General features: G+C 44.9%; 1 protein-coding gene across 3 annotated transcripts in view; it reads right to left on the bottom strand.

The window, feature by feature from the left end:
- Positions 1-12,220, bottom strand: part of SPTBN1 (spectrin beta, non-erythrocytic 1) — a 178,991-nt gene that overhangs the window by 26,844 nt on the left and 139,927 nt on the right. For all 3 annotated transcript variants that reach the window (XM_053383641.1, XM_053383644.1, XM_053383642.1), the window contains exons 20-24: positions 11,777-12,001; positions 11,395-11,484; positions 9,892-10,170; positions 4,643-4,773; positions 885-1,089 (exon numbers count right to left, since the gene is read on the bottom strand). In XM_053383641.1, the coding sequence (XP_053239616.1) occupies positions 885-1,089; positions 4,643-4,773; positions 9,892-10,170; positions 11,395-11,484; positions 11,777-12,001 (930 nt within the window). The remainder of the gene's footprint in view (positions 1-884; positions 1,090-4,642; positions 4,774-9,891; positions 10,171-11,394; positions 11,485-11,776; positions 12,002-12,220) is intronic.

Here is a 12,220-nt window from a genome sequence, read left to right as displayed (position 1 = left end):
TGTTTACCTGAAGGAGCATCTCCACACGCATTGTCCAGCCCAGACACTGAGGTCCAGCTCTGAGGGCCATCTGGCAGTTTCTTCACTGTGAGAAGTTAAGTTACAGGGAGCCTGGCAAAAGGCCTTCTTGGTAGCTGCACCTGTCCTGGGGAATGCCTCTCCATCAGATGTCAAAGAGCTAAACAATTATATGACTTTTCATAGACACCTGAAGGCAGCCCTGTATTGGAAAGCTTTCAATATCTGATGTTTTGTTGTGTTCCTTTATATTCTGTTGGAAGCTGGCCAGAGTGGCCAGAGCAACCCAGTCAAATGGGCAGGGTACAAGTAATAAATTGTTATTATTATTTACACATGCATTTTATCGAGACTATTCCCATTGCCTGTATTGTCAGATTGCGACACTTTGTACAGTTTAACACCAAGGGTGTTGCTTCTCACACCACAAAAGGCCCTTTTTTTGCTCCCCGTACAAGCGCTGAGTAAAATGACCGAGCTCCAAGGAGCTTAAAGTGGTGTGCGTGGTCCCTGCCACCATTTTGTCCTCATAACAACTTTCTGTAGTCGGTTAGGCTGAGTGTCAGTGAGTGGCCAAAGATCAGTTGTGGACCTTCATGGCTAAATGGGGATTTGAACCCTGATCTCCCAGAACACTCTAACCACTACACCACACCAATTCTCATTCGTGTGTGTGTGTGTGTGTGTAAAATAGTGTGGAATACAAGTTTTGGTTTCCATTTCTTGTTCTGTGGCCAACTGGCCTTTCCAACCATGGGTGTTACCAGTAGACTGCCTTTGCATACTAACGAAATACAGGAAAAAAACGAAACAACTACAAATTGTGGAAAGCTGAAAAAATGGGAAGAGCCATCTGATCATCTTACTGTCACATGTTCGTAATCCTGTCCCAGCTCGTGGGATCCGGCCACCACTTCCCTTTCGGCAATCCATTGCTCCAAGTCATCCACTTCGCGGTTCAACTGGAAAAGCCTGTGTCTCTCGTCGAGCTTGCCTCTCCTCTCCTCAGCAAGGTCTTTCAGGCCTGCGTAGAGCTTGTCTACTTTGGACTGCCGCATGCTAATGCGCTCACTGAGGGGAAGACAAGGGAATGTGTGAGAAGAGAGTCAAATCCATCCACTTAAAATTTTTTTTTTAACATACAATTTTATTTGGAGGCACAGTTCCTCTTTCTTCTACAAAAGCGCCACGGGTACTAGGCACATAATTAAGGTTGCCATGTTTCAAACAGTGAAGATCTGGACAGAAAACTTGTTCAGCTTTTTATTTTTTCTTTCCCTGCCCAAAGTTCTTGAGCTTCTTTGGCAAATTCGCAAAAAAGAGAGAGGAAGTTTTCAAGCTATTTTTGAGGGAAATCACCAATACGGGTTTCCATACGTCCAGATTTTCCTGGACATTTTAGCCCCTTCCGCTCAGACACTACTTCCGACGGCAGTATTCTGGTTACATCCGGGAAATTCCAGATGTAGGGCAACCCAACACAAAATGGCCACTGCTAGGATGTGGCATAATACAAAATGGCTGCCGCACTGTAAAGAATAGAAAATGGTACAGGCATGGCACTCCAGCCACTGCCATACACAGACAGAAGCTCTTTGCCCCTCTCATCTGCTCAGAATGGATGGGAGGGTGAATGTCCAATTTGGGCAACGAGTGAAATGTGCAAGGAAGGAGAGGCTGAGCCAGTGCAAACAGGAACTGAGCATGACTAATGGAGAGTCTCCCATGCCCTGTGGATATTTTGAGGGGATATTTGAGGGGCCGACCTTTCATAGGTGCCGTTGGTGGTACTGGCACTGGCAGGTACCCTGGAGCCTGGGGGGCCACACTGGTGACTCCAGGGAGATGCAATCCATGTCTGCCTAACTGCTGAATGACTAAATTTATTGTTTATTTGCTTTACATATAAATAGGAACACTCATTTGGTTCACTGATTTCAGGTACCATATATGATCCTAAGCAAGTGCTGATTACGTGTGTTGCCAGCACAGATATACGGTGAAATTGCTTACAAATTGAATTTTTCTTATTTTAGTGGTGTGTTTACTAACCAGTTAAACAAACAGAGTTTTCTCATGCAGGCACATTTAAGCTATATTCTCAAAGAAGCATGCAAACTGCATTTCTTAATTCCTAGAGTCCTAACCCTTTCTGCTTTTTAGTGGTTTTACTAAAAGACAGGTGGATTGGGGGGTGGGGTTTACTAAAAACATTTCGCTTTATTATTATTTTTACGTTGTAACAGTAACAGAAGAGCATGAGCCACATTGTTAGGCTTTTTCTGTTTGTCAATTTGTTTGGGATGATTTGGATTTTTAGTGGCATGGTTATAATAGGTATTTTTCTGCATGTGCGCACACATTTCACATCCTGTTGATTCCCCCAAAGCCAAACAGACATCCAGAATTAGTTGTAAATAATAATGATCACACCTTATTGGACTTGGCTCTTGCACCCAAAATGGGGATCTTCAGGCCTGGGGGCCAAATGTGGTCCCTTGCAGTGGTGTAGCGTGGGTTGTCAGCACCCGGGGCAAGACAAGTAATTTGCGCCCCCTAACCCATGGATTTGCGCCCCCTAACCCGTGGATTTGCGCCCCCTAACCCTAACCCCCAGATGTTGCGCCCGGTGCGGCCGGCCCTCCCTGCACCCCCCACGCTACGCCACTGGTCCCTTGTCTCTCTACCTGATCCTTGGGACTCTTACCAGTCCATGACCCCCACACCTCAAGCCATGGCCCTTTCCTAGCCCTGCTCTACAGCATCCTTGACTGCTTTTGTCTAGCTGGAATATGTCCTTCATCTTAGACAATGCTTCTTGCTTGCCTGGACGGAGAAATGTTTCTATGGAAAAAGCTCTGCCTTTTGCATGGCTGGAATATAGCCTACTGCGCAAGCCTACGAGTAAAATCAATTGCTCTGCCCATTTTTCCTTCTGGCCCCACCCATGCAGCCCCTGAAAGGTTGCTTATGATGGAATGTGGCCCTCATCCTGCAAAAGGTTCCCCTGCCCTACCTTCCACCTTTCTAGTTATTGATGCAATCTGCCAGTGCTGCTTGCTGTCAAATTTGGGATGCTGACGGCTCAGTAAATTTGTTGCGGGGGTGAAATCTGGCCTGTGGGAAACATCAGCCTATTGCCCCCAATCCAGCTCATCGATTGTAGTGGAGCTAGGACGCCAGAACAAGGTTCACAAAATCTGACAGTTTCCAGTTTTGTTTGTTTTAAAAAGACAAGCCTGGGAGATGTACGCTAAGATACTTTCCAGACCTGACAGCCCGATTCTACGACTTTTTCCCATGACCCAGAGGAAAAGGCTCAGATGTCCAGGATTTCCGCCAGCGATGAATGCTATTGATAAACAGATCATCCACATCACTGGAAAGGCTTCTTCCACAGCCTGAGTGTGTTTAAATTTCCAAAGGAAATGCAATGCAATTTTGATCGATGCATCGCTTATTTCCTGTCCAGTGAACGACAATTTAGGAGCACATGCAAGTTGGCAGATCGTTTCTGGATCCATGCAGAACAGGACAGAGGAGAAACTAACCCTCCCCATGAACCCTTTTCCTCCCAGTTTCTCTGCCCAGTTTATGCTGAATTCCAACATCAGCTGTCAAATATATGTACTCATGAATTATTTACCATTTCCTTTGTCGGACTGCATTTGGGTTTTCCCCCCCCATTTGGCGCTCCCTGCCTCCAGTTTCCTTTTTCAGGGAACTATCGTCTCTGATTTATACAGCTGTTCATCTTGAACTTCTGATTACCTTTGTCTGTTTGATATAAATACCTCCATCTTACCCTTCTTTGGAATCTCCCTGCAGGTCAGTGGACAGCGTGCAAGCGATACTCTGAATTCTACCTTCGTTCCTTTTCTCTTTTTAATAACTAAATATGCATTTCGTTATTCTTATTATTGGAATTTGTAAGCCACCTGAAAGGATTCATTGGAGGCTAAAAGGGGTATTAAACATAAAAAGCATCTAAAAATATAGAAACACTCTTTGGGCATCATTTATTTGCAGACAGGATAGGGAATGTTAAATATTTATTTGTGTGGTATGTTCCTATTGGCTCAGGTTCAATATTATTGCTCAATATTGTTCAATATTGTTGCTCAGGTTCAATATTATTTCTCCCAGTAGTCTGACAGAAGTCTGGCGCTACTGGATAACTGATCAGCTTAAAGGTTTAAACTAAACACAGTTCCCCATGATGTCCAAACAGGTTTGTTTAAACTATGGTTTGTTTAAACTATGGTTACTGAGAGCATACCTTAGCTCCAGATCCAACCTTGTTCTGAAACCATAGCATAGGCAAACCATAGTTTCCTGAGAACAAACATCATGGGAAACTGGGGTTAGTTTAAAAGTAGAAGTTGAAGCTTTCAGTTCTCCTCCTCTGGTGTGCAAAAGCAGCATTATTCACATTGTGGGGCACCACTGTTCCTAGTTATGTGTTTACTGGACCATAGTCTAAGCATACCATTTGTTTGTTGGATTAGCCAGGATGGGGAGTGCAGAAAGGAAACTACACTTGCTGGGCTTAAATCCAGCATGGCAGTTCTTAAAAATTCCTTGGGGAAACGGCAAACTACAAATATAAAACAGCAAGAGTCACCTCTCTGGATGATTGTCTGCCACCAAAGTCCTGCTAGTCTTGGATAGCTGGTGCACGGTCTCAGCATAGTCTTCTACGGCCTGCTCCAAAATCTGGTGTTTCTTCAACATGGAAACTGCACTTTGTTCATCCTAAAGTGGCGAGAGAGGACAGCGTCATTTTCCTTGCATGACACCATGGTGGAGGGAGTCATCTTGGTGTGCGTAAATACGGAGGGCTTCACCTAACAAACCCTGTCAGGAGAAGATTCTGCTTGCACAATGGGGTGGCCCCCCTTCTTCCCCTCTGCACCCCCCAAATTGGTTTGGGTGTGTGTGTCAGAGAACCCCCAGAACAGGGACTGAGGGGAGGGGGAACTGTTCTGCCTGGAAGCTGAAATGCTTGCACAGACATAATGTTTCTAATAGCCTGAAACTGCATTCCACCCACAATGCATATTATAATGTATATCTGAAACTATTTTTACTTATACAGTGGTACCTCGAGATGCAAACGGGATCCGTTCCGGAGCCCCGTTCGCATCCCGAACGGAACGCAAGACACGACAGCGCGTCTGCGTGGGTCGCGTTTCGCCGCTTTCGCATGCGCGTGACGTCATTTTAAGCGTCTGCGCATGCGCGAGCGGTGAAACCCGGAAGTAACGCGCTCCGTTATTTCCGGGTTGCCGCGGAGCACAACTCGAACGTGCTCAACCCGAAGTGCATTCAACTGAAGATATGACTGTATTTGGGCATTTTAAAACTTCTGTCTTTTATTGGTGATTTTAAGGCACCGATAATTTTAATGAGACAAGTTGCAGGAGGTGTCCACTAGCATGCACAGACGCAGGGCTGCCCGTCCGTCATCCTGCTGTCTGCTCCCAACTCAGTAATATCCAGAGGCAGACCCACACCAAGATAAGAGGGGGCGGAAAGAGGGCTGAAGTGCACTAGGGTCCAGGAGCAGCTCTAGGGGGACAGAGTATAATAATATAATATAAATTTATTATTTCGGTTACAGACCAGTTCCAGCTCACATACAATATCAGGGAAGTCATAAAACACGATAGGGATACATTTGTACTTGCAATTGGGTATAACAGGGACAATACAGATATAGCAGCAGTTAAAAATAGATAAATTCAATCTTAATCACTAAAATATAACCTAAAATTGGTGGTAGGAAAAGGAAGTATGTGTGGGATTGAGTGTGGGTATGTATGAATATTTTAAAGGATTGTATGAAATGTATGTTTGTCTGTATATTCGTAATATGTATGTATTAATGTCGAATTATTTTAATAAAAGAAAAAAGAAAAAAAGAAAAAAATATAACCTAAAATTGTCATTTAAAGCCTTAGTCAGTATGGTAGCACAGCTTGTTCCCTAGGTTTTATGCCAGTCGCACAGAATTTGGCCACCCTTAGCGTGATCTCTGGATCCTTGTCCTCTAACAGGGATTTTAGACACTGAAGTTCGGACCCATTTGGAGATTTTTGTATAGCAGGGATGATAAGTACCAAACGTATATCCCCGTAGAAACGACAGCGTAACAAGACATGAGAGACAAGTTTCTACCTCCATCAAGCTGCAGGGGCAGACTTGTTCTGCGTATAGTTTACCCTCAGATCTGCCCTGCAATAAGGAAGATGGCAGCACATTGAATCTAGTGAGGGTAAACGACCATCTGTATTTAGGTATTTGTAATTTTGACAGATATATTGCTCCCATTCTCTTTTATTGCTGGGTGTTTATTCATCTCACTCACCTGACATTGCAGTTCCACATCCCAGATTCATTGGCTGGGGCAGAGTGAAGATACAAGAATAGCCTCCTGGCAGCAGCATCAGTGCCACTTACTGGGAGAGGCAGTGGCGAGGTCAGGGTGGCACAGATGCACCAGCAGAGCCAGTCTGGCACTCTAACTGGTATCTCTTTGCAGTCCTGACTATGCCTCTGCCAAGCTCCCCCCACCTTCTGGTAAACAGGAGCGACGCTGCTATTGCAATGCAGAGCAACCTCACTGGGCAAGCCACTCCTGTTTGAGCGGCACTCTGGGCTTGACAGGTGGCATATGTGCCAAAAGGCTGGGCCACCTACTAACTGCCATAAATTACTGAAGGAGGTAAGATCATGAGAAGAGTTCTGCTGTCCCAGGCCAAAGGCTCTATCTAACACCGTCAGCATCCTGATCTTTTCAACGCAGGGGTTTCAAATCAGGCTACAATCCCCCTTTCCTGACTTTAGGAAGTTTGAAAAAGAGGGGCATCTATCCAAACGAAATGGCTGAAAGCTCCAGAAAAGATACAAGCCGCTGGAAAAAAGGCAAACACATGGAAACGGGTCCAAGCCAAAAGACAGGTTGTGAAGTGGCTGGCTAAGATTTATAAAACAGAATCAGATAAGTGTTGGAAGTGCAAAGGAGTGGAGGGAATGTTCCTCCACATGTGGTGGACATGTAAAAAGGTATTGGGAAATGATTTATAATGAATTGGGGGGAAATGTTCGAAACTACTTTCCCCCAAAAAGTCAGAGTCCTTTTTGTTGGGGATAACTCAGACTGAAATTCCCAGGTGTTAGAAAAGGTTATTTATGTATTCAACTACCGTGGCCCATGTTTTGTTAGCCCAAAAATGGAAAGTGAGTGAGGTCCCAACTAAATAAGCTCGACAACTTATGAATATGAGCAACTTGCAGATTCAACATATAGAATAAGAGAGCAAGAAGAACATACGTTTAAAGAAGATTGGAAAACATTTATTGAATATGTGGGAAATAATTGTATACAGTTGAAAATGCTAGCAGCATTAAGATAAATTCAACAGAGTAAATATTTTTTGATGGATACAAAAGTGTGAAATTGATTTGAATGGTTATAGTAAAATATGCAGGGATGTAGGATGGGTAAAATGAACCATGGAAAGAGAAGAAGGGAAGTCATTGGATATTTTAAAGTTTGTAAAATGTTTATTTGAAATTGTAAAATGGGAAATTTAATAAAAATTATTCTGAAAAAGAAAAGACAGGTTGTGAATTAGCTGATAGTGCCAGGTTAGGTCGCAATTATAATATGACCTATAACCAAGGCAAATCAACGTGAACCAAGTAGAGGAGTTCAAATACAGTCGTACCTTAGAAGTCGAATGGAATCCATTCTGGAAGTCCGTTCAACTTCCAAAACGTTTGGAAACCAAAGCGCAGCCTCCGATTGGCTGCAGGAAGCTGCTGCAGCCAATTGGAAGCCGCGGAAGCCCAGTCGGATGTTCAGGTTCCAAAGAACGTTCACAAACTGGAACAATCACTTCCGAGTTTGGGGTGTTCGGGAGCCAAAACGTCCAAGTACCAAAGTGTTTGGTATTCAAGGTACAACTGTATAAACAAACCTGGGATATTTTGTTTGTTTGTTTGAAAAAGGTGTTCACAAACTAGGGCTAGAAAAAAGGGCCTTCTTGCTCCACCCTAATAAAAACTTGAGAATCCACAGCATATAAAGCATATAAGAGACGGGGCAGCGAAGGAAGAAGATGGGGCTTGATTTCTCTTAAGTGGTTCAATCATGTTCTAAAACCGACTTCAGCAAGCGCGCACTGAGAAGCACAAGAGTTTGGGGGATGAAATTACAGGTATCTGGCTGGCTCACTCCAGCTACCCTGTGCAGTCGCACTGTTTTGCTGTAGCTGTATTTTGTAAACTCACAGAACCTTGATATGTTCTGACTATGTCTGGGTAGCAGTTCTTGCTGGATATTTCTGTGTCATTAAACATAAATGGCGTCAGACTTTCCACAGAAAGGGGGGGGGGACACACAGAGAGAAATAGAAATGTGGAAAAATTGAACCTTTCAATCAAAGCAGCAAAAATAGAAACAGGCACCGACTACTGGAAGATGGATTCTGGGCTAAATGATGCTTAGAACTGCGCCAAAGCATTAAACTTCTCCACCAGCCAAATGATTTATAGAACCTGAAAGTGATTTCTGCTGGGCAATAACAGTTACTCATTTATCTCTGTCTACCTCTGCAACTCTCTGGGGAGGATTTCATAAAAAGATATGGGACCCCAATTGGTGTTGGGCGGTAGAATAATAGAAATGTAGAGTTGGAAGGGACTCAAAGGGTCATCTAGTCCAACCTGATGCAATGCAGGAAACTCAGCTAAATCATCCATGACAGATGGCCATCCAACCACTGCTTACTAACCTCCAAGGAAGGAGCATCCACAACTTCCCAGAGACCGCATATGTAAGTAAAATCACGTATGGTAGGGAACACCATCTAAAAAGCCAGTAAACACCTTCTAAACCTCTAGAAGCCCTTGGAAAACCCAGCAGCACTTATAAGGCATTTTCCCTTCTCTTTTTGCACCACTTTTGCAGTTTTTGAGATCGTATTCGAGCCGCTTTTGCCATTTTCGCACCTTTTCGCCGTTTAAATCAAATTTATTTCTTTATTTCCTAGTGCCACATAAAGATTTGGTCGTGAGTGAGTCAAATGCGCCTTAAGTGGGGAGCTGCCTGTATATCCATTGAGTTTTCCTGCATTAGATTGCTGTATACTTGATGGCTGAGGTAACTGAACTAACTCCACCCCAAGGCACTGTGTTTGAGATGGTATGTTGTGTTTGTGGTGTCACATAACCCAATCATACATGCAAGTATACCTGAAGGAGCATCTCCACCCCCATCGCTCAGCCCGGAAGCTGAGGTCCAGCTCCGAGGGCCTTCTAGTGGTGCCCTCCCTGTGAGAAGTGAGGTTACAGGGGACCAGGCAGAGGGCCTTCTCAGTGGTGGTGCCCGCCCTGTGGAACGCCCTCCCATCAGATGTCAAGGAAATAAACAACTATCTGACTTTGAGAAGGCATCTGAAGGCAGCCCTGTTTAGGGAAGTTTGATCTTTTATCATGTTTTATTATGTTGGAAGCTGCCCAGAGTGGCTGGGCAAACCCAGCCCGATGGGTGGGGTGTAAATAATAAATTATTATCATTATTATATGAGAGAACATGGTTGCAATGTGTGCTTCTAATCAAGTGTACAGAAATCAAATTGACAGTACATGCCTATGTTGAACCAGTCCTAAGGACCATTGGAGCCCATAGCTGTATGAAGGGTATATGGGATATCTGGCAACAAAATTGCAGCACCCCTCATAAAATGGCAGTTCCCAGAGTCCTTCGAAGCCATGTCAATTAGCCTGGTTTCCAAACTGGCATAAACCGATAGTGCGGATGTCCCCTGGTGCCCATAGGCTGCGTCTACATGGATGCCGACTTACCTTGGCCTTCTCTTCTGACATCATGTAGAGTTCCTGTTCGCTCATCCAGGCTTCGGCCTCCGCGGCGTCAAAGTAGTATTGCTGGGCTTTGTGGGACTCCTCAAGGCGCTTGTGGCGTTTCTCCGTCTCCTCTATCAGGAGGCTCCACAGCTGCTGCAAGTCTGCCAGCCGCTGCTGGATTGCTTCGGCATTAAGGCTGCTGTCTGTAATGATGTTTTGGCTCCTCTCGAAAATGTCGTCGATGCGAGGCTGGTGCCCCTGGATTTCCTTCTGAAGTGTCTAATGTGGGAAATTCAACACTCGGGTTGGAAATAGCTCATCGAACAAACACTTTGGAAAGAAAGACAAGGGGAAGTCAGCCAAGAGGGCAGACTCCCAGAATGCTGTGTGAGAGAATTTGAGAGAGAGCGAGAGCACAAAATGTTCTGACTGTACCTGTGCTTCCATCAGTCATTTTGGCCCAGCGGCATAAATTTCAGCGGGCGAAAGGACTCATTACTACTACAGGGAAGGCAACGAGATGACAACTTGAAGGCCTTTGGGCCTTTATGTTACACTCGCCACAGAGACTGGTATCTCCAGGGTGACTTTTGCATCTTACAGTGTTATCCTTTAATACAGGGTTTTCCAAGCTTGGGTCCCCAGCTGTTTTTGGACTACAATTCCCATCATCCCTGACCACTGGTCCTGCTGGCTAGGGATGATGGGAATTGTAGTCCAAAAAAAAAAAACAAGATGGTGACCCCAGGTTGGGAAACTCTGATTTAATGTTTAATAAGATGTATGTTGGGACCAGAGACTCGTTATTTATATTTGCACTCTGTCTTTCCACATAAATGGTGCCAAGGTGCCATCCCTTGAGTTTCAACACCCGCTGTCCATGGCAGTAGAGTCCGCATGCAGGAGAACACAATGACAAGCGTAACCTATAGAGCAGGTTGTTTTAACCGGATCTCTTTACCCTGGCCTTTTGACACCTGAAATGTATGTTTTTAGGACCCACCCTCCTTCTGTGACTCTAATTTGTTTTACCTGTTTTTAATTCTGAATTTTAAATTGTTGCCACCAGCCCTGGGACCTGTTGGTGAGGGGTGGGTAATACACTTGATCACAGCCACCACCACCCATCCTGGAGGGACATTGGGAAGAGAGGATTCAACTTCTGGCATTGCCATTGATGTCTTAGGTGAGATCTGGGTGATATCTCTATACCACCGGTCTCACAATCTGTAAAAAGGGCACAACACTTCTGCCAAATCTGACCACAATGCAAAGTGTACACTAAAGACTAGGAGGTAGGGGTAGGGAGATTTCAAAAATGACAAATGTGCTTTCTGGGCTCTACTTGCGTGTTTGTGGGTCAAAGTGATACAAGTACTTCTTTTCGTCTGTCCACCTGCTCTGCTTTGTTGGGTGATCCCTAGTATTATGAGAGAAAGCATGTCTAAAGGCCATTTGGGAATCACTGTACTACTTTGGATCCAGGCAGGTTTAGCCACTTACCTGATTCTTCTTAATGAGCAACTGTACAGTCTGGAGGTTGTGACCATGATCTGTCGATGTGGCAATGGGCATCCTCTCTCCAACCCACAACTAGAAGGAGGGAAATAAGATGGCAAAGTAACTCAATGGTATATCCATGGGAAATGAAGGGTAACAGGCAGACCCAACCATTGCAGCTAGTAGCCACTGGTGATCTTATCCTCTGTGACTCTCATCTCCTTTTAACTTGGTGGGTGAAAATTATGTGCTACATAAAGAAGAACTTGCTTCTGTCTGCCCTGAATCTCCCGCCACTCAATTTCATTGGATGAAATCAGGTTCCATTACTATGGGAGAAACTTCTCTCTATCCACTTTCTCAGCAAGTCAACTTTGGAACTCACAATTTCGTCCTCCACATCCCGGTTGAACTGGTGGATCTCCTTGGAGGCCAGAAGATGGGCCTTCCTCTCGGTCAAGGGTTCCAGCAGCTCCACGAACTTCTTCTCCACGATGAAGCGTTTGCTGTCAACTTCGTCGGCGCTCTTGCCCTCCTGGCTCAGCGCCTGGGCCTGGCTCTGCAGCTCCTCAATCTCCTTCTTACGAACGTCCATTTGGTTCTCAAGCATCTAAAATGGCAGGGAGAGAAATATACATGTTCACTAGCCATTCTCTTCCAGCGCGATGCTGCTGCTGCTGCTGCAGCCTTCCCTAACCTGGTGCTCTTTGGAGGTTGTTTGACTCCAGCTTCCATCAGCCCCAATCAACTTGTGGGGCTGTGAAGGAGCGTAGCCCAAAACACAAAGAGGGCACCTGGTGGGAGAAGGTTGTACTACTAGGAAAGTGTG

Source organism: Podarcis raffonei, chromosome 3 (genome assembly GCF_027172205.1).
Source record: "Podarcis raffonei isolate rPodRaf1 chromosome 3, rPodRaf1.pri, whole genome shotgun sequence".
NCBI classification, from domain to species: domain Eukaryota; kingdom Metazoa; phylum Chordata; class Lepidosauria; order Squamata; family Lacertidae; genus Podarcis; species Podarcis raffonei.
This window is presented reverse-complemented; position numbering and strand designations above follow the sequence as displayed.